Source organism: Nelusetta ayraudi, unplaced genomic scaffold, assembly GCF_046127955.1.
Source record: "Nelusetta ayraudi isolate G7.1 ecotype Tasmania unplaced genomic scaffold, CSIRO-AGI_Nayr_v1 ptg000015l, whole genome shotgun sequence".
Lineage (NCBI taxonomy): Eukaryota > Metazoa > Chordata > Actinopteri > Tetraodontiformes > Monacanthidae > Nelusetta > Nelusetta ayraudi.
In genome coordinates this window covers 796,378-818,258 of record NW_027466065.1, presented here as the reverse complement: position 1 = coordinate 818,258, position 21,881 = coordinate 796,378, and the positions used below count along the sequence as shown (strand labels likewise).

The 21,881-nt window shown below is 45.3% G+C and overlaps 1 protein-coding gene across 1 annotated transcript; it reads left to right on the top strand.

Annotated features, from left to right (window-relative positions):
• Positions 1-11: 11 nt before the first annotated feature.
• rps6ka5 (ribosomal protein S6 kinase, polypeptide 5) lies at positions 12-19,320 on the top strand. Its single transcript, XM_076023193.1, has 17 exons — positions 12-356; positions 3,258-3,329; positions 3,445-3,663; positions 3,892-4,007; positions 4,140-4,241; positions 4,487-4,570; positions 4,729-4,832; positions 4,923-5,073; positions 5,820-5,981; positions 7,452-7,577; positions 8,031-8,164; positions 8,600-8,693; positions 9,545-9,715; positions 9,962-10,153; positions 12,036-12,195; positions 12,636-12,799; positions 13,754-19,320. Exons 1-17 carry the CDS (start codon positions 287-289, stop codon positions 14,030-14,032), a joined length of 2,400 nt encoding a protein of 799 aa, XP_075879308.1. The 5' UTR covers positions 12-286; the 3' UTR covers positions 14,033-19,320.
• Positions 19,321-21,881: the final 2,561 nt, after the last annotated feature.

Genomic DNA, 21,881 nt, shown 5'->3' with positions numbered 1-21,881 from the left:
GAGCGAAGGGGGGCAATGTCTGGTTGCGAAGGTAGTGGCAGCGTTGCCGTACTGGACGAGACGAGGGTTCCCTCTTGGTTTGCGTACTGCCGCTGCTTCACGTTCAAAGGCGATTTTCCTTGAATATATCTGTCAGTGTTTAGCCGTACGGCATGCGCCCACGTTTCTGACGCCGGATAGCTCCATTCCCTGCATGTTTACACCGGGACGTCGCGAGAGCTGTGGGCGTCACCACCGCGCCTGAAAAAAGGGCTTCCTTGAACATCAGTGGAACGCGAAAATTACGATGCCATCCCCGATGGAGGGATCTTCCAGGGAAGGTGACCTCTTTACTGTGAAACTTGAGCTGAAAAATGGTGAGTAGCAAGCAAGCGGTGAGGCTGGTTAAACCACCTACGGAACGATCCGTTTTGCTCGCCGGTATGTTTGACGAGACACGTGCCCTGTTGAAAATATTTAGCGGTTAGCTGGCTAGCCCCCCACCCCCACACACACACTCCCCCCCGCCAGCGAAACGCAGCTGTCAACTGTCAACGGGCACTCGTAGTGAGAGAGCTAATGTCAACGTTTGACGTTGCCCGGGTTCCAAAAAATGGCAGAGGGAGGGGTTGGGGGGTTCGGAGACGTTTGCCGACCACGGTCCTCATTTACCTGCGAGGCCGCCGCTTAAGTCACGCAAAGTAACGTGACCCAGCAAATTAAGCAGCGGCGTTAGCTAACAGCTATTTTATAACCAGCGGTCGAGCGAAGCCAGCGCCGCACCATAATAACATTAGCACAAGCTCGTTGATAACGTGTAACGGGGCTCAGCCAGCCAGCCTGCTACATGGAAATGAGTATAGGGAAAGCCTTGCAAGTCTAGGCAGGTGATTCACGACTATTAGTAACTTTACGCGAATTTTCGACCCGAAGCCCCCTTTATTGGTTTCTCTATTTGATTGCATTCAGCAAACTAGCAAGTAGCTGTTGAAGAGCTGTAAGAAATTAATGACTTGTAGCTCGTAAGTGGACACTCTCGTGGATATGGTCTTCGTCTTCCGACTTTGTTCGTCAAAGTTGATGCAATTTCTTTCGTCGTACCCGAGGTGAAAGTGTGGGAACTGGTGACCCTCCTCCTTCCGTGGCATTGACATCTGCGAGCGACACATTGTAACGCTACTCCCGAGAAGTCCAACCGGAAACTCTGCCAGCGCTGCGTTGTTTTTTTTTTTAAACCGGTCTTATTTTTATTTTTATTTTTTATTTTTTATTGTTTTTAAGCGTTACGGATTTTCAAAAGTGTTTTAAGAGGCAGACGCCTCGGTGGCGCCGAGGATTCACCGGCTCAGAAACAACCGGTTTATGACAAGGTGCGCAGGTGCTGTTTCAGGCTGCAACATGATTGCTGCACCCCTCACTTTGCTGCCCTTCCCTGAATACGCAGTCGGTCTAGTTATTCTCAATGCTTCTCGTTTTATTTGTGTGTGTTTAAACGCACAGTTCAAGAAGCCAGCTGTTTGTGACGTCACTGTCACTTAATTGTGACATGACAGCACCTTCGCTACAGTAGTACATCTCTCTCTAAAAAAAAAAAAAATAGAGATCTGGAAATGGGTGGAATATTCCGCTATATGCTCAAAGTCGCAGTTGGATGAAAAATGTGCACAATATACTTCACACTATAATTCTATTCTATGAGGGATTTTGATATAATTATGTAGTTTTAAGGTAAATTACAGAGGTAAGTGCAGTCAAGCCAAGCGAATGCCTTAATATTGTTCCTCGTGTTGACCTAAAAGTTCTCCTTTTGTTATGCACTAGACTGGTTGGACACCTCAGTCACTAATACATATCAAAATTGGCACTAGCTACAGGGATGAGGCTCAACTAGGGACTGGGGTCTGTGCAAACCTGAGTGACTGACCTGAAATTGGGAGGCAGCGGCGTTGCTTTTGACAACATGATGGAAGATGCACTCAAAGGGCCTAATGGTTGCACTGTTGTTTTTTTCTCTTGTGCAACCGGAGGAGCAGCCAACGGATTAAATCAGCCGTTTTAATTGCTCAGCAGCCTATTTTCAGAGTGTGAGACAGAAGGAATGCCTTCACTACAATGGACGTGCACGCATGTCCAAGCCTGCGCTCTGCCCAGTCGGCTCCTGCAGGACAAATATTTAGAAAGATACTCGGTGATATTGTGTACTAAATTTGTTGACAGCTCTCGCTGCACTTTTTTGGGCCTTTTTTCTGGTAAATGTAGCAAGTACGATTGCGTCTGCAGGAATTTTATTTTTAACTGTTATGAGAAGGACAAGAATAGTTGGTGAGTTGTCTGATGCAAGCTTCTTTTTTTTTTTTAGGTATCTATTTAGATGCAGGAGGTTCACTGACTATACAGTCTTTGTCAAATGCACATTTTACGACAGGAGCCTCGGGCTGTGCTCCAGTGTGCGTCAGCGATTGAGTAAAACTTCTTAAAATTTCTCAGCTAGCTTCTCCTCCAGCCTGAATGGAACGTTCTGCAACATTTCACGGACCACAAGTCATGAGCATTCACTTTTATCAGAATGAATTCCCAGATCACATTGTTTATAACTGGGGCAGGAGTTCGTAAACAAACAAAAAAAAAAGTTTAGCCGAGTCTAAAGCCGTGATGTGAGCTCATGCATGAGCTGCAGCTTTTGGCAACGGGCAACTGTGGCTGATCAAGTTATTAACACTTGGTCTGTATCAACAGCGCTGGGCTGACGGTGAAGACATTTTCACTGAGCCTGGTGGTCTCTTCATTTATTCCTGATATGGAAGCTTAAAATCCTCCTGACCGGCTTGCTATCGCTTGGGAGGAAAAACAGCTGCAGTTTTGCGCTCAAGAACTTCGCTTTCTTACTGTGCAGAACTTCTAGTTTGTACGTACTGTAAATTTTATTATGCAGTACTTTATCATTGCAATGTTTTTTGCAAGACGTTAACTGCCCCCCTGTCCTTGTGGGAAATGTACAACAAAGCCAAAAACAACAGTTGCAGCCTCAAACAGTCTTGCTGTCTGTTCATTCTCCCAAAGATCAGATGAGCCTCTGGGGAAAAACGCAAAAGCCTGGAATTAGATTTTTGGTATTTTTACCATCCAAAGAGTCTTGATATCATGGAATTAAATGAGTGAAGGAATGTCAAGTGAATACATATTTGTTTCTGTCTTTTCTTGACTATTGTAACATCAGAGCTGCATCAGTTTTACGATCTGATTGTGTTGTAACATGGACTCTTCTGCTCTGTCCCAAGCCAACCTGACAGGCCACGTAGAGAGGGTCGGCATTGAGAACTTCGAGCTGTTAAAGGTGCTGGGAACAGGAGGTGAGGAGAACGTTCAACCCCCCCCCCCCCGTGTTGTCGTACACACGCGCATGCCATAAACAACAGATGCTTGTCAGTTTGCCGTGCACTAAAAGACGCCTCCCGCCTTGTCCAGCGTACGGCAAGGTGTTCCTGGTGAGGAAGGTGAGCGGTCACGACGCCGGCAAGCTGTACGCCATGAAGGTCCTGAAGAAGGCCACCATTGTGCAGAAGGCGAAGACGGCTGAGCACACGCGGACCGAGCGGCAAGTGCTGGAGCACATCCGCCAGTCTCCGTTCCTCGTCACGCTCCACTACGCCTTCCAGACGGATACCAAGCTGCACCTCATTCTCGGTCAGAACGGTCGACATCAAACTGCCTTTGTTTTGCAAGCTGAGGAAAAAGTTTATGATTGGCTTTAACTCTGTGGAATATATATATAAATATAACTGTTTGAAAAAAGATATATCTTTGTATAAAACTGTTGAAAGAGCAAGTATAAATAAACATGAGGGTGTGTTTACTGTCTCCTTTTCAAAAGCTGAACTATTCACACACAGGTTTTTTCTTTTTCTTTTATAGATTATGTAAATGGCGGTGAGCTCTTCACACATTTAGTGCAAAGGGTGCGTTTTAAGGAGCAAGAAGTGGCCTTGTACAGCGGAGAAATTGTGTTGGCGCTAGAACATCTACACAAGGTAATCAGCAGATTAAACACAATCAAGACCTCTTGTCTGTGTCAAGGGAATGTTTAAAGTACGATTTCTGTGCACTTAAAACTTTCTGCCTCGCCTTGTTTCACTTCCTTTCTGTCTTCCTTTCTTTTGCAGCTCGGCATCGTCTACCGGGACCTGAAACTTGAGAATATCCTGCTGGATTCGAGCGGTCACATAGTCCTCACAGATTTTGGCCTCAGCAAAGAGTTTGATCAGGTGCAGTTTTCCAATATTAAAATGATCCTTCGTTCTCATTGCTTAGTTTTTTTTTTCCTTAAGCACCCTCTAAGGCCATTTTTTAATTAACCTAACTGTCATGTTTGAGCAGTTTATTTAATTCCTTGTTGTCAGAGTGGGGTGAAGGTTATCTGAGTTTGGTAATTTCCTGGTTTTGCGCAAAGCAAATATCTTCTTTATTTATCTGTAAATACCCTCTGTATTTATTTTCTAAAATGAAACAGGTGGAAAGAGCCTTTTCAGTCTGCGGCACCATCGAGTACATGGCTCCGGAGATCGTCGAGGGCGGAGAGTCCGGACACGACAAGGTAATTTATGCTTTTATTCTTCATGCCAAAGTCCCCGCTCCGCCTTCTCTGATGTGTTTTCTTATTTTTTATTTTTTTTGCTCTCCACTGTGAGACTGAGCTTTTCGGTTCCCCTGAAGCCAGAAGTCATGCCTGGGTGCTTTATCACTTTTATCTAGGCGGTGGACTGGTGGAGCCTCGGCGTGCTGATGTACGAGCTCCTGACGGGCGGATCGCCCTTCACCGTCGACGGGGACGACAACTCTCACACAGACATCGCCAAGTACGGCTCCTCCTAAATCCGCTGCGCGTCCTGTTTTTCCACTTCTAATCTTCCCTACAGCACTCACCGTATGTGTCTCACACGTCACAGGAGGATCCTAAAAAAAGATCCTCCCTTCCCCAAAGATATGGGACCGCTGGCCAAGGACCTCATCCAGCGACTCCTCGTCAAAGATCCAAAGAAGAGGCTGGGCTCGGGTCCTAATGGAGCGGAGAATGTAAAAAAACACCCGTTTTACCAGGTGGGCCTCATTTCCTGCCTTCAGTTCTCGACAATATTTAGAGAAGACTTAATGGCAAAGTAGGCTGGTGACACACATTACGGGCCCACTTTGGCTGCATCCACACTTCACGATTCAAGGGACCCGGTTCCAGCTTTTTCCTTTCAAGTCCCGGGGAGTTGGATTTGGAACAAAGACGCGATGTTGTCAGATTGGATTCAGGCTGATGTAAATCAGATTTGAATTGGATTTAATGTGTCTGTAGTGAGTTCTCTGGCAGGGCTGCTAGCAAGTTAAAAATGTTCATAGCGCAAAGAAAAATTTAGTAGACAGTTAGTTAGTTAACTTGTGAAATTAATTTGAACCAGGAAATGTAGTTCTTCAATAGTTGAATTGTGATGGATAGTATACACGTAGTACTACAACTCCCATGGAGTAGTTTTACCAACAACTTGTACAGGTCAAAAGTAACGCTAGTTTTCTCTCTTCATGAGCGTGTTCTTGATGCCTGCCTGCGCAACTCATTCACACGTGTGCGAGTGGACACATATTTTCTCTTCGCGCAGGATGATTTTTATTTGCAAATGCGGCGAAAGCTGTCGCACTGTACAGTGCTGCCTGGTGCTGCGACGGTTCTTGGAGATGCCAAGAGTTTTTGTCCAGATTCTTGCTCACATTTGGAGGTCAATGTAGACAAATCACAATTAGGCATCAAGACCTGTAAAAATCCTAAAAAAAAAATTAAATACAATTGCTACTAATTTCAGAAAATAAACTGGGAGGATCTTTCTGCGAAGAAGGTGCCGGCTCCTTTCAAGCCGGTCATTCGGGACGAGCTGGACGTCAGCAACTTTGCCGAGGAGTTCACGGAGATGGACCCCACCTACTCCCCCGCAGCGCTGCCCCAGAACTGCGACCGCATCTTCCAGGTAGGCGGCGGGAGGAGATGTCGAACGGAGATGTCGAACACGTGTTTGCAGACAGGGACACTGGGGCAGCTCGGCGTTCCTCTTTAAATATTTATAGTTTACATTCGCTTCTGCATTTTGCTGATTTTTAGTCTTTGCTTTTGGCTTTTTTTGGGGCTCTGGATGCAGGTAGTGCGTGTAACAAAACAAAACAAAACAAAAAAAGACATCACGCCACACGCTATGGCCCTCTCTGCCTGCGACTATATTTGACACACTCCATGGCAATCGAAGTAATCAAGTGAAGTTGTGAATGTCCTCAAAAGGTTGCTGTAAGTCAACATGAGTCTGTCTGTGTGCACTCGTATTCAAATTGACTAAAGGGTCTCTTTTATTGGGGTAATTGCTGCCATATGGAGCCCTCATTGAAGAAACAGATGTGAATGACTATTTTTGATGTAGCTTTGAACCGTAATGCGGCCCCGCAGCTCCGTGCCAGCCGATGGCTGTCTGATGTATTGCATGAAATTTCAACTCTGATTGCCTTCTGGATGCTTGAGCCTGGCAGATCAATAGATCCATTAACGGGCTTCTCTCGTGGAATAAAAGGTTACACTTGAAGAGCATCGCCACGTCTGTCTCGGTTACGCCTTCACCCTTTGATTGCCAACTTCATCTTGGCTTTTTTTCTCCCTCCACCCGCCCCCCGCCGCTCTCAGCTGCCATTCAGCTCAGCCCGAAATTTTCGCTGGTCTTTATAATTTGCAAGCCCAGCAATCTCTGAGATAACGACAGCAATCCCAGTTTTAAAAACGGCGCACTCGCGCTCCCCACCGTGGCTCACAAAACAAAATTAAAATTGCATTAAGTGTGCCAAGATGTAATTTCACGGCAGAGCAATCAAATATTCAGGCCCGGCAATTTAGGGCATCTCATTCATTCAACACCCATCCATGCTTCCGTCCATCCGCGGCTGTCAGCGCACGCCACGCAGCTGTGTGTGTGTGTGTGTGTGTGTGTGTGTGTGTGTGTGTGTGTGTGTGTGTGTGTGTGTGTGTGTGTGTGTGTGTGTGTGTGTGTGTGTGTGTGTGAAAAGCCGAGATAAATACCAGCCCAATGCTTTGGGCTCCCCACCGCTGGAATTAAACAGGCAGCGTGCCGCGTCCCCGCATCGTACAATAGGAACAGCTGGACAGCTTCTGTCACTCACAGATTAACTGAATTACGCTTTATTGTGGAGTTCAAAAATTTGCAGCCGCGCGAGTGAAACCCGGCTCTCGCAAATGTCAGCAACTGATCAGACTCAGTATTCATGGCAGCAGTGTAACATTGGAGAGGTCCCCCCCTCCCCCCCGCATTTTTTTCTTTTGCAACCGTAAACAGCCGTGACTGTTTTGTTTCTCTCTTGGCTAACCCTTGGCTCGCCCTTCCTCGCCCCCCCCACCCCTGCATAAAGTAAACACTTTGGGCTCCGTGTGTTTCTGTGCTCAGGGCTACTCTTTCATGGCCCCCTCCATCCTGTTCAAGAGGAATGTTGTGATGGACGACCCTGTCCAGCTGTGCGGGGGCTCCGAGAGGCCGGGTTCTGCCGCCGTGGCCCGCAGCGCCATGATGAAGGTCGGCTAAATGGACCGGGATCCCACCTCCCCGCCGTACAAACACACTTAAGCTAATGTCCTGCCCTAACAGACAGATGAGGCCTCTTCTCCCGCAGTGACTCCCTTTTTTATACAGTATCTGTTTTCACTGCGGCCTGAATGTACTGCATTGCACATAAACCTTTTTGATGTGATATTATCATAAGACTTTTATAGTGATTGTCTAAAACAAGTCAGTTTTATTTTATAAACCGTTTGTGTCAATCATCTAAACGCAAATCAGATTCTCCAAATTGTCGAGAGACATCTTTATTTTTGTGAGGATTAAAAGTACAATTCAATGAGATTCACTAAGATAACTTCTTTTTATAGGGGCGGTGGAAATCAGTCCTCTATTTAATTCTTGTTATCTTCCTTAGAGGAGCATCCTATTACAAGCAACTGAACTAAACAAACTGGTTTGTCCCTGCAGGATTCCCCCTTCTACATGAGTTATGAGATGGACCTGCGGGACAGCATCCTGGGAGAAGGAAGCTTCTCCATTTGCAGATGCTGCACACACAAGAAGACGGGACAGAAGTACGCCGTGAAGATCGTCAGCAAGAGGTAGGAGACGACGGGCGCTTTTGCTTGTTTGTCACGTAGTTCCTCCTCTCAGCTGCTGTCAGCCAGGCCTGTGATTTTTGATTTGTTATGTTATTTTTTTAAGTATTTCAGAGGGTTTACATAGATATAAATACAGCCCTACTCACAAATCTGCAGCCCCCTTGCCTCTATAAGGGTCAACTGTTTCAGTTGTCTGCTCACAGTCAATTTTTCTCTGCACCATAATTTCCAAAGCATGAGCTGAACTATTAAAAAGAAAATATATAGTCATGTAATTAACCATTTATTACACTCCAAAAGTTAATCGTTTTACACAAAAATAACATGTTTGCTCTTCATAAAAACACACAAGACGCCTCAATTTATAAAAAAAAAAATCAGTTATGTTGAATTTTGTCAAAAACGTTCTGACTTCCTGTTTGGGGTTTGCGGCAGGATGGAGGCACAAACGCAGCGGGAAATTGCAGCGCTGAAACTCTGCGACGGACACCCCAACATAGTCAAGTTGCATGAGATCTACCACGATCAGGTACGGCCGAGCAGCGCAGTTTACGCCACGTCTGTGTCGGGGGGAGGCGGGGGTTGGGGGAGGAGCGGTGCCTCCTGGGGAGGCGGCCAACCTTATTACATCCTGAATGTGGGGCAGCATTAATGGGGAAGCTGCTCGAAGGTCTGACTTGTGTTTTGGAGGAACGAGTCCTCAGTGTTTCACACACACACACACGCGCGCACGCATCGCCGTGCTAAACCTCCAGTTTTGTGTCGCTGAATAAGGAAAACATCCCAGATTTCAGTCACGTTTATCCCGGCAGCGCCGGCAAGACAAATGAAGTGCGCGCACTCCCTCCAACCGGAGCTCTCCGCCAGTTATTGGGAAGGTGTGGCCGACTGCGGACAGGTTCATTAGCCGCGCTCCTCCAAGCACAGGAGCACCACTTTAGTCTGATTAGCTGCCGGGGGGCGGGGGGGGGGGGGGGGGGGTTATTGCCGTACCTCTGAGGCCCGTGACCCAGATCAAAGCACCGCTGTCTCGCCCCGCGCCGGCCGAGTCCCGCCTTTGTTCCGCGGATCCGGCGCTAATGAGAAACTCCACACCGTGGCCCAGACACATTATTCCCTCCACAATTAGTTTGGCCCCTTTCAATTTGCTCAATGCCATTACGGTTTGATCTCACCAACATGGGATTAAAGATAAGTGTTTCTTTTCTCTCTTTTTTCCCCCCTACTTTTTACTATTTATTAATTCTTTCATTATTTATGCTTTGTAGTTTATTATTAATGTTGTCGGGGAAAACAGGCTGCGAGAGTAAGTACTTATTTAGTATTTTGTACTTTTTATATTATTTGACAACACAGTATGATTTGCTGTGTTTGCTGCAGCTCCACACGTACTTGTTGCTGGAGCTGCTGGGCGGAGGGGAGCTGCTGGAAAGGATCCGCAGGAAGCAGCATTTCAGCGAAACGGAGGCCAGCCGCATCATGAGGAAGCTGGTGTCGGCCGTCAGCCACATGCACGACGTCGGGGTCGTGCACAGGGACCTCAAACCCGAGGTATTGCTCTCTGTGGCTCTTTTTGTCACATAGGCCGAAAGAACGAAACATGCACAATCATGAAGTTACCAAAAAAATAAAAATAAAAGTCACGGCGGTTCTGCCACTGATGACTTATTCTTACTCTGCAATTTTCACCGCAACAAGTGCGAAATTGTTTGACCCCAAAACAGGTTCAGAGTACCTGGTCAGGCCGAGTCCTGATGTCCAATTTAGAAATGATTGCCGTCTTGTATCGCCCGCCAGAACCTGCTCTTCACGGACGAGAGCGAGAACTCCGAGATCAAAATCATAGACTTTGGCTTCGCCCGCCTCAAGCCGCCCGACAATCAGCTCCTGAAGACTCCCTGCTTCACGCTGCAGTACGCCGCGCCAGAGATCCTCAAATACGACGGCTACGACGAGTCCTGCGACCTGTGGAGTCTGGGGGTTATTCTGGTGAGTGGGTGAAAGGGGGCGCTGTGTCACTTCAGGTTTAAGCAAGAATAGACCTCGTTGGGCAGACAGAAAAAAAAGTACTTAAACTAACCCAGTTTATTGAGTGACTTATTTATTAGTATTCATATATTGTGGAATTTTCAATTTTGTTTTTGGTTCTTTTTTATAGACATAAAACCCTTTGTATTATTATATTGATATTCTGATATTAATATATTGCTATCTATAAAAATGTCTGATCTCATCTTATTTATATCTATTTATTGCTTTTTGCAAGCTTTTATATTATAATGTATCACACGCCGTTGCTCCTATGAGTACAACCAGTCTTTGATTGGTTTTGTATTCTTTGGAATTTTTCCAAATATTTTGACCTTTGCATGCATGGAAAAAGACCTGCTGTTTGTTTAGTGCAGGATATGTTCAAGCTAGAAAATGCTCACAGATTGGAATCAGACATTGAGCAGTTTCAGGAGATTAAAGCTGCTCAGTCACGATTCAATCAAAACATTGATTAACTCCATTTTCTAGCGTCGTCATTTACGAATATACACAAATCTCTTTTTTTCATATTGCTCAAAGTGGCCTGATTATAAATGTGCTGTAAAAAAAAAATCCACATTCAAGTTGTTTTTCACAGCTTGGTGAACTTTGAGATTGATGGTTAATCCTGAGCTCCACACGCAGTTGACTGTTTTTTCCCCCTCGCCCCCATTAATAGAATTAATCATTCACTGCAGCCATTTATATTCTGCCAGCCGGCTTTTACATGTGGCAGAGTTCAGCCGTTCGGGCTATTTCTCTTGCGTCAACGTCTCAGCGAATGCAGGTAAAATTTCTTTTCAAGCCTTTTTTTTTTTTCTTTTCCGCCTGACGTTACCCTCCATCAGCAGCTTCCTGTGGTGAGCTGACACAATTAAAGGCTTACCGCAGAGCTGCCAGCACGGCTCCCGGAGCTGCACCATGGCGCTTCCTGGCAGCGAAAACCTTCAACTGCAGTTCAACCTGCTTTCTGCTCAGAGGAAGGGAAGGGGAAGGGGTCGGCAGAAAAGAAGAGCAGAGAGACCAGCGGCGAACCCCTGGCTGGTCGGACGGCCGCCCGGCCATCCGTCCAGAGCCCCGAGCCTCCTTGTCCGAGTGCTCTTACGCAACGTTGCCCCCCTGAGGGCCGTGCAGTAGCGGTGTTGCCTCATAGAGGCTTTGATGGAATGCTTTCTGGCAGGCTGTGTGCACAATGCCCTGCAAGCGAAGCGAGCCAACACAGAAAGAGAGAGAGAGGGAGGGAGGGAGGGAGGAAGCGGGAAGAAGACACGACAGATCGTCCTGCGCCAACAGGGCCGCTCCCGACCGCTGTGATTCTAATGAGTAATCTGAGGCCAGAAACAACAAGGCCAAGGTGAGAGTCTCCTGTCCACCGTGCCCAGCGCTCACGGCTCCTCACTTTACTGCCGCTTGTAACCACGGTGAGCACACGTGTGGCACGACAGCCGAACTTTGTGATTGGCTGAAGGTTTTTTTTTAGCGAACAACACCTCCACACTTTTGTTCATCGGGCAGTTGATGCTTGTTTAGTGAAGTGGCGTCTCCAAGTCAAAAGTTTCTCTGCAGGTTGTGGTTTTGTCTTTCGTCACACCGGGAAAACAAATTGATTGGATTAGATTAGTGCTTTTTTAATCTCGTAGGAAGTTCAGTTCCTCAGCTGCGTCACAGTCACACAGTGCATACAGTGTATTCTTGTGCATAAAGTGCATAAGAATAAATAGAGTACAGTAAAAGAATAAATAACGGATATCCTAAAAAGCCAACGTAGGTGGTGTTTTGTCACGCAGAGTCCATCTCGTTCAAACTTCACAAACCTGTGTGTTTGTGTGTGTGTGTGCAGTACACCATGCTGTCCGGCCAGGTGCCTTTCCAGTGTCAGGAGAAGAGTCTGACCCACACCAGCGCTGAGGAGATCATGAAGAAAATCAAACACGGGGACTTCTCCTTCGAAGGCGAGGCCTGGAGAAATGTGTCCCAGCAGGCCAAGGACCTCATACAAGGTGAGCACTTAACCTCTTTGTGCTGTACAAACACTGGAAAAAGGTTCAGAATTACCGTACAACCACTGAAAAATCCGCAAAGATACGTATCGGTATGTTTTTATGACACAATGTTGAAATATGATCAAAAGGATGTTTTTTACGTTGATTGCTGAAACTTTATTTGTTGTTGTTGAAGTAGCTGCGGCCGGACAGATGTGTTCGATGGGGATGGGCTTATCAGAGTCTACCCACTAAAAGTGTGTGTGTGTGTGTGTGTGTGTGTGTGTGTGTGTGTGTGTGTGTGTGTGTGTGTGTGTGTGTGTGTGTGTGTGTGTGTGTGTGTGTGTGTGTGTGTGTGTCCGGCCTGCACTCGGTCACACACCGGCCAAGGGGACTTTTCTCTCCCGCGCTCCACCCGAGTGAAGCCGGCGCTAATTGTCTGTGTCCTGTTCCCGCAGAGCTGCTGACGGTGGACCCAAACAAGAGGATTAAAATGTGCGGCCTCCGTTACAACGCCTGGCTGCAGGACGACAGCCAGCTGTCCTCAAACCCGCTCATGACCCCAGACATCCTGGGCTCATCCACCGCCTCCGTCCACACTTGCGTCAAAGCTACGTTCAATGTACGGAACGGAAGTGCGAGCTTGCTAATTATTGTACATGTTCCCAAGCAGCAGATGCTCAGTGAATGGCAGCCCAGTGGGAATGAACAGCTTGTCAGTGGATCAATGAATATGATTATTAAAAGTTGATTTAATTTACCCTAAATTATTTTTTCAAGCAAATATATTTAAGCTAAGCGTTTGTCCCCCTAAATATCTTATTTGGTTTATATCCAAAACTTTCAAGTTGAATAAATCAGCGGCCCCAAATGGCCCTGTTTAATATCTGACAATATTTTCAGGGACCAGCATGAAAACTGTGGTATTTTCTTAATATAATAATCGTGAATCCACTGTGTACACTCTTGGAACTTCATTAGCAGCGTCCTCTAAACACGGCGACAACAACATAACAACATAATATTTTCTTTCTCAATACTCAAAAGGCGGCTGCTCTTTTAATGCAGGGTGCTTGGTCTCTGAGTGGCAAAGCAGTTTTGAAGGCTTCACTGCCTCATTAGAGAGCCGGTCGCCGCATGTTAAGCAGAGTGGGCTTGTTGCGTAGGAATCTTCTGTCGAGATAAAATCTGTGTTAGTGGTAGAACTCCTGGTACTGTCTGGTAAACGTTGCTTCCTTTTTCTTGAAAGTCGTGGCCTCTTCTTCTGTCTCTTCAATGGACCTTTTCCTCTTTCATGTTGTCAAGACTTGAGCCATAGACGGACGTAACGGAGAGAATCCAGTAATTTATCAAAATAAAATTGTTGGGGCTCAGATAATAAATAAAACTGAATTAATTAAACAAAAGTTAATTATTCTTTCTGTGCGGCCCAGTACCAAATAACCCACTTACCGGTACCGGTCTGAAGCCCAGGGGTTGAGGACTGCTGGAATGAACCACCTCTGACAAATACTCAATTTTAAATTTCTGCAAAAAAGTCTGACTACTTCTTTTTCTTCTTCTTCTTCTACTTCAGGCTTTCAACAAGTGCAAACGGGAAGGATTCCGCCTGCAGACGGTGGACAAGGCGCCGCTCGCAAAGAGGCGGAAGATGAAGAAGACGAGCACGAGCACGGAGACGCGCAGCAGCTCCAGCGAGAGCACCCACTCCTCGTCCTCCTCCTCGCAGTCCCACGATAAGACCTCGCCGGCGGGGGACGCCGGCCTGCAGCCCTGCAACAGCACGCCGGTGGCGCTGGGCGCGGACGGCGAGCGGGAAGCGGCGCACACGGCTTTTGGCTTCACGGAAGGATAGTGAGACAAAAAACAAAACCGGAAATCGAATACATTTCCACGAACCACAGGCGTTCCCTCCTCCTTCCCCGTCCGGGTCCGTTTCTCCGCTTCTGGCTCCAATTGCATGGACATCTTGCACGCCCCCTCGCCCCCCCCCTCGTCCCCCAAAAAAGAAAACCGAGCATGCAGCAGGAGCGGCGGCCGTCGTCGCCTCAGCACCAATCAGCCATCACTAGCAATAGACGATTCCTTTTCTTTCTCTCATTCTCTCACTTTCGTGCGCAGGCTATATCAATCAGGCACGGGACTGGGAGGACATCGTCCCTGATGTGTCCAAAAAATAAAAAATAAAAAAATAAAAATAGCGGGGGAGGGAAAAAAAAAAAAAAGGGCTGTCGGACGCCAGAGAGACTGACGCCTTCGGTCCGGTCATCAGAGTCGCAGCTCACTGTGTCCCCTCGTCCTTGTCCTCGTCCTCGTCCCACGTCTGCGTCCTCGTCCAAGTTTTAAAGGGAAAGTCGTCGTGTTTACATCGCGGATGCTACGTGTGCGTTTGTGCTTCAAGGGAAAGAAGGGATGTGGCACATCCGCTCCTTCCTGGGAAAGCCTCTTACAAGGTGGATCAATTTATATGTGATTTTTAGAGACTTGAGATTTATTTATGATAAGCTATATATTGTTAACTTATTTAATGGTTAAGGCTGATCCCAAGAGAAATGATGAATACAGCACGTCTTTAGAGGGGGGGGGGGGGGGGAGAATTTATGATCCAGAGGTTTTATGATTTTCTGTGGTTTTTTTTTCCCTGTCAGCCGTGCATTCTGATGTCTGATTTGATGTATTGTTTCATGTGCGAGTTGTCGTCTCCTTTTTTGTATTTCCTGTGATTCTGGTGGATTTGCAGCACTCGGAGCATATCACTGAGACACACTTGTACAGTTGCTACAGGCAAGAAGAGATTTCTACCATTCTCCTCTGGTTAATGGTTGTGGAGCAGTTTACTTATGTAACTCAAGTCTTTTTAGGATTTATTTATTAATCATGGCGACGCTTATGGAAGAACTGCGGGTCGACCCAGTGGTCCAAGAAGTGATTTTTCCTTCCTCCTAAGGTCAGAAGAAGCAAGCATCGTTGTTGTTTTTTTTCCTTCTGGAGAAAAATGTGGACGTTCAGCCAAGTCTGTGTTTTTTTTTATTTTTTTTTATTGTTGTATGGAAAGTTCTGCCGCTTGAGGGGATATGACCCCATAAAAAGAGCTAAATTTAGACTTATTTATGCCTGTGATGTGGGAGTATGACTACTTCAAGGCTCGGCGCCGCTGCTCTTCAGCAATCTGCGACGCTCAGATCGGCGCGCTTTAGCCCCGGCGCTGGATTTGCCTTGTGCGGCACGGGCGGCCCTCTAATTGTCTCGTTATCTCCGCAGCCAATTGGATTGAGCGGAAATGTGACAAATGGAAAGCGGAGATCGGCGTGGCGCGAGGCAATCGCGTCAAGGGGCAGCTACGGTCGGCTTCCTGTTCAAAGGAAACAAAATGGCGATAAAAAATATCTAAGCTTTATTTAAAAAAAAAAAAAAAAAAGGAGGACTGACGTCCCCAAAAAAAGGCCCCTTGTCTTTTGTTTCTTTAGAACCCTCCACCCCACCCCGTGCTCTATTTACAGTGTTGTGCTGCATGACTGACGCGGTGAGCCGTGCACTGCCGGGACAGCGCTCACTTCAAGGTTGGAGTGAAGTCCCTGGTGCATGATGTCAACCGAAATATCAGCCTCGTCTTTGTCTCTCTTCCTCGCCGCCGTTTGTTCCGGGGGAGGGGCGGCTTCTTCATCCCGCGTTGGTTTGTTTACTTGAATAGCTTTTTCGACTTAAAGGCCTCGTGTGCAACATTTCAAAGGGATCTTTTGGCGCGTACTGGAGTAATAAAAATAGACGTCGTCTATGTTTTTTAGTTGGATAAAAATTACATTAAAAAAAACACCAACTAATATTTGTTTGTGTGTTGTGGTAATAATAAACCTTTATATTTACCGCAAGAGCAGATCCGCTTACCAGTAGGTGGCCAGCTTGTGCCACCATCTATTTATGTTATCCCAGAAGGTAGACCCGCTCTGGCTTTCTTAACTCATTTAAGGAAATTGTGAGATCAAATGGGAACATCAGAAATAATTCACGCTAAGATTGTTTGCAGTATTCGTTCCTCCAATTAGATGCCACTATAAATCCTGCACACTGGGCCTTTAATTAGGGACTTTGAACTGTTCGAAGTGTGTTGGACTAAAAACACCAAAACCCACTTTAAAAAAGAAAAGAAAATACATATATATATATATATATATACTGAATATTGTAAATTGACATTTTTACTGTATTGCTTTTTAGCCAGAGTAGTGAGGCAGGATCACGCCGTTGCTCTTGTAATTTTATTTTTCTTACTCATGTCTTAGCCAGTTTACAAAAAACTGTAATCCTGCATTCTGTTAATATGTACAGGGGTGGTTGTGTGTGTGTGTGTGTGTGTGGGGGGGGGGGGGTGAGAAACCGTTTCCTCTGCTCAATCAGGATACAAATTCTTGGACTACTGTGCATTTAGATACTCTCCCTCATCTACTTCCATTTTAATGCACTCTAAACCAAAGCATTAACTTCAAGGTAGCTGCTCTGAGCTGCATGAGACCTTTCCTGTCACGCAAAATATGCAAAGAAAACGCTTTGTCATCTCCGTTTGTCCCACCGGTTAAATATGTCAGACGTCCCCCCGATTTGGACGCTTTGCGTTTTAAGTGTCTTGCTTCACAGATTCTGAAGGGGATCCAGCATTATTCACTCTTGAGTTAAGCACATTGTACTGCTTAAAACTATGCACAGTTTATGACTGTTGCTTTTTCCGCGCTGGCCGTTGCCAGAGAGGCCCCGCTGACGCCGTGCCTGCACGGGAGGCGTTTACGTGCAGCGCGTCGTAACCCTCCAAACCGCAGAGATGGTTCTGTCGGCGTATGAAAAGCTGGAATCCTCGGAGCTAAACACTACAGAGCTCTCGTCTAACTTGGTACGCATGAGTTCCCCCGTTGCCGCCTCATTAAGCCTCTTTTCTTTTGTTTGGGTGTATTAATAGCTCAAGTGGAGGAAGAGGAAAAGTGTCCTACATTGAGCTTCCCTCTGGAGCCCGGCTCTATTAGCTGATGCACTGCAGCGCTGTTTGTTCCAAAGAAACTACCGTACTACACTCACCACCTTGGTGGGACCCGGCTCCCTTTTTTTTTTTTTTTCTTTCTTTCTTTCTTTCTTTTTTTGTATTTGTCGGGAAAATAACAGCGAATCAGAGAAAGAGGTTTTGGTACAGACGCCTCTCGGGGCTCGTATTCAAACTAGGCCCCCCCCCTTTGATGAGCAGCTTGTTCAGTGCGAGGCTTTGAGGACGACAGCAAGAGGGAGGCCAGTTTTGATTAGCCGTCCTCTGGCTTTGAGAGACTTAAAAAAAAATTAATCCCGTGGAATCCAAATGAAATTCTCTTTCCATCCACAGTGCTTTCACCCCTTTTTCTCCTGCCTCCCCGTCGCTGATGAGTGAGAACCTTTCAGCTTTTCGCAGCATAAACAAGAGGGCTGGCAATTTGTTTTCTGGATGGCGCCCAGCCGATAATGTCAAGCATGTACATGAGAGGCGGGTGTGGGTGCCAGACCTGGACGATGACATCACGCATTTTGCACTGAAAGCTTTTGTCTCCGAGCAGACAGATTCCGGTGGCCTGTTTTGTCACTCTCAGTTCAAGGTGCAGGATTGTGGAGCTGTCCGCAGTGCTGAAGTGGCCGAACCACTGACCGATACTCAAACTGGCTTCCATCATGATTCTGAAGAATAGTAATGGCCACGTTGCATAGAGAGCAGTAAAGGTGCGCCGTGAAAATCTACTCAAAGGTTTTACTTTAAGAAGAACCTGAAGGATTTCATAATGGTTGAGAGGTTTTTGGTGTTAATTAAAAGAAAAAATCAGAAACAGTTTCCTTGAGGGTCGCAGCCAGGTCACAGGAAATCAGCTGGTTTTGTTTGTGAGATTTTCTTTTTTTGTAATGTAGCACTTCTGACTTTCTCCGTGTTGGTGTTTAGAAAAGGGCCCATTGTGAACTTGATCGTTTTAGCACACGTGACAGGTTCACAGAGATTGTGGTGAACTCTGTGACAGAAAACTGTGCCAGTTGGATTGTGAACTTCACCAAACTTGAAAGAGCAGTAAATTCTGTAAAAAACTAAACTTTCCTAAAAACACAATTAAGGACTTAAAATGTCAGGAAATAAGGGAGCCTTGTGCAGAATGCTCAGCGTCAGTTTTCTGGGTTGCCCAAATTAACCTCATTACTTAAAAGAAAATACAGCTATTTTTTATCAGACTTTTACATTTCTGAATGCATTCAAGCCGCATTGCACAACAAAACTGAAAAAGAAAAAAGTTCAACTTGGCCAATTTTAATGCCAAGATAGTTTGTCGTTGGAAAAATATCTTTGATATTTTTTATTTTTCTCGGCCTCTTAGTGATTCCAGCTATGAGCCAATGCCACGGTGGTCATAGTGCATGGAGAGTTAACAGGAGAGGTGTTTCTCTTATTTCTTCAGCCCAGTGTTGAAATAGATGCTTCATGAAGAAGAGGCTTTAGTGTTTCGTTTTTGCCACTTCAGTTGCCAACCTTGTCGTTACCTCAGCCATCTTGCATGTGCTATAGCTTGATTCCTCTCAGTGTATTCTAATCTCCTTGGGTGATTACTTGTTTTATTGTTACTGAAACGTGTCGAAAAGTACTGTAGCAGTGAATCCCTTTGAGATTGGTCGATATAGAAACCTGTTTGAAAACGCAATCAAGCTTTAAGGGCAAAACTTTGCACTTGTGTGTTATTTTAATCATGCATTAGATTTTTTTTCTTTCTAAAGGTAACGCAGATGTCCTCTTTGATTTTTTTGCAGGTTCAGATGTCTCACTCTTACTCATCCATCTGTTTGAGTCAATGGCTGTTGTCCTACTAAAAACATAAACCTCAACACCGCATAGTACTAGTATATCAAAAGAGACACCATGTGCCAACCTGCTTTTCAAGGGCACTGTGAACTTCATGTTTCAATAAATGCTTATTCTTGCAGGCTGAAAAAAATGATCTGTGCATTTAATAACCGGACACTGGTCATGACAAATCCTTTAATAGATCCATGGCTTCATTGTGTTTTCAAGTGTATTTACATCAGTACTGAAGATATTTTGTGATACATGGATCTGTGTGTTTGAGTTGTCAGAATGACAATAAATGTACGTTTCCATGAGCTTTTCATTTATCCTGACTCGCAATTCAAGACTACTGATAAAAAAAAAAAAATTAATGCATACAGATGAGGCATTTAGTCCCGAGAGTAACCTCTAGATGGCAGTGTTTATCAAAGTACCTTCGTGGACAGTGATCTGAAGGCTAATCGCCTATGTCATGTTAAACGAGGCTGACGATAAAAAACTCTTTTCTTTTATCTAGCAGGATTAGACTTATTGTCGAAAAAAATGCACATTTTTGGCCTATCTTAGATTTGCATTTTACAGTCCAAATAAAAGGCTGTTTTACCTCCTGCCTTTTGAAACCTCTTCTGCATCATCAATTTATCCAATGGTTGTTTCATCCATAAATGAAGGAATAGTATCAATCACGATTTCTGACATCTAAAAATTTATCTGCCAAGACCGAACACAGGAATTAAGACGGGAGTAAAATATAACTCAATTAACCGCTGGTCAGCTTTCTGTAAACGTAATACAAGGCTAAAGTAAAAATGAATAAATAAATAATAAAATAAAATTACTTTAAACACCTCCTCAACACAATTTTGTTATATGTCTCATTTCAAGTTACTTCGGAGAGGCATGTGGATTTTGTCGTTTTTGGGGACAACACTGTGGTTTCACTGCATTTAAAAAAAAAAAAAAAAAAAAAAAAAAAACGTCTGCCAAGACAAGACAAGAATTGCCAAGCTGGACAAGGAAACAAGCACTGAAAAGAAGAGATAAACAGACAGGTACAGTGACACTCGGAACTTTATCTATTAACTGTTAACATTATCAATTTGCCGTCAGATCCACTTTCTAAAAATATATAATGGGGACGCTTTTAGTGGCGTCCGTGCCAAGTTTGACCTACTTTTACACTGATTTCATGCTAGCTAGTGCCGATGCTAACTGTGACCATTGTGCACTATTAAAATGAAAACTTATTCGGTGAATTAATTTTTTTTCTCCCTCTCTCTTTATTTATGGGTGACTTGAATGACTATTTTGAAAAGCCCATTGACGTCAGTTTTACAGAGGTTGTATTCCATTAGCACTGGCTAACTCAAGCTGTTGGTTGTGTGCTTCAGGTGTTCGGAAGTGGAACGTCAGCTAGAACTAGATTGCCGTCTTCTTGCTCATCTGAATCGTCACATATTTCTTTTTTATCCAGAAAGAAATTAAATAAATTTGTGTCAGTTAAAATGTAATTTTACTTTTATTTTTAATCAGATCACAGTGCTCAATTCACGGCTTGGCAGCAGAGCTAGCGATTCTCGCACTGCATGACCCAATGTGTGGCGATGATGATACAAGCGAAAACAAGCTTCATCACTTTGTCAGAAATTTTCAGTTGAACTCAGAAGTCCAGCTTGCCGTGCTGCTTGATTGGCTGCTCTGCCACTGCATCCCAAAACAAAGCGAATCTGTGCGCTTCTTTTTTAAGCCACTTGGTTTTGTGATCTCACCCCACTTACTGCTACATATGCAACAAACAGATGGTGCACTCGGAGAGCAATTTGCCTGCTAATTTTGCTACGTGGACGTCGATGTGGATGTTCAGCATGAGACACTCATTACACAGTGTGTCACTCGTGTGTGTGGGGATGTCTCATCTTTGAAATCTTTCTGCACTATCCATTACCAAACAATGTGTTGCATGCTATGGTCAAGTGCTTAGATGGAGGGTCTGCACTCTAAAATCCATCATTGATTTTTTTTTTTTTTGTAGAGGCTATTACATGTAGACAAAAATTCATCCATATTTACAATAGACTCACAAAGAGACCTACAGTTTCTCATCAATGTTTCTAATGACCCATTGCTCACTGTGCTGTGCTTCGCTGTGCTTTTTGCATAGTGCTGGCTTTTTAATGGATGCATGGGTACAGGGTTTGAGTCATGTGTCAAAATTTTTTGTGGTTTCACTTTAATGTGTTGTTGTGGCTTGAAACAGGAAAGAGAGCATCTCCTAAAGCTCTAAAGCAAACCTTGAGGCCCACTTTCGTCCAAAAAAAACCTAAAATTAGTAGAACCGTGTGAACGCATAATAATTTTAGCATGTAGCTAAGGTAAGAAGATGCCAAAAGCGTCCGCTTACAACTGCATGGCTCACTTAATGGAATAAGTTGTGGTAACAAAGCAAGTGGCTTCAAGGAGGAACAATCGCATCTTCATGTACGACTGTACCACCATTTTAACTGGTCCACGGTGACCCAGAAATGGGCTCTGCCAGCTCCAAAAGCCAAACCCAGTGGCTGAGAGTGTGGTTGCCTGCGTGTTCCAGAGCGAGGGGTGTAGGAAGGCCTGTTGAGGGGTGAAGTGCCTCCGATCTTTAGGAGTGGAAAGCATTTCCCTTTGTTGCCCTCCAATTTTTGACTGGCTTGCCCCAGCGCATGAGCATGATGGGGCTGTTTCTATTATCCGCCTTCCCCAACCCCGCAGCCCCCCATCCCCGTTCTGCCCGTTCCCAAAGCGATCGGCATTCCTGGGGGCCACCACTGAAGCAGCTTTAGAGGGAAGGCCTGCTGGCTCCTGGGTGGCCTCTTCTGCACTGGCTCCGAGGGGAGGAGAC

What these genes read in the sequence shown, in the direction of transcription:
- rps6ka5 (XM_076023193.1), top strand. Translation starts at nt 287, where the DNA reads ATGCCATCCCCGATGGAGGGATCTTCCAGGGAAGGTGACCTCTTTACT. An exon ending in CGCTAGAACATCTACACAAG is followed by an intron (nt 4,008 to 4,139) that starts GTAATCAGCAGA and finishes TTTCTTTTGCAG; the next exon opens with CTCGGCATCGTCTACCGGGA. An exon ending in GGAGTCTGGGGGTTATTCTG is followed by an intron (nt 10,154 to 12,035) that starts GTGAGTGGGTGA and finishes GTGTGTGTGCAG; the next exon opens with TACACCATGCTGTCCGGCCA.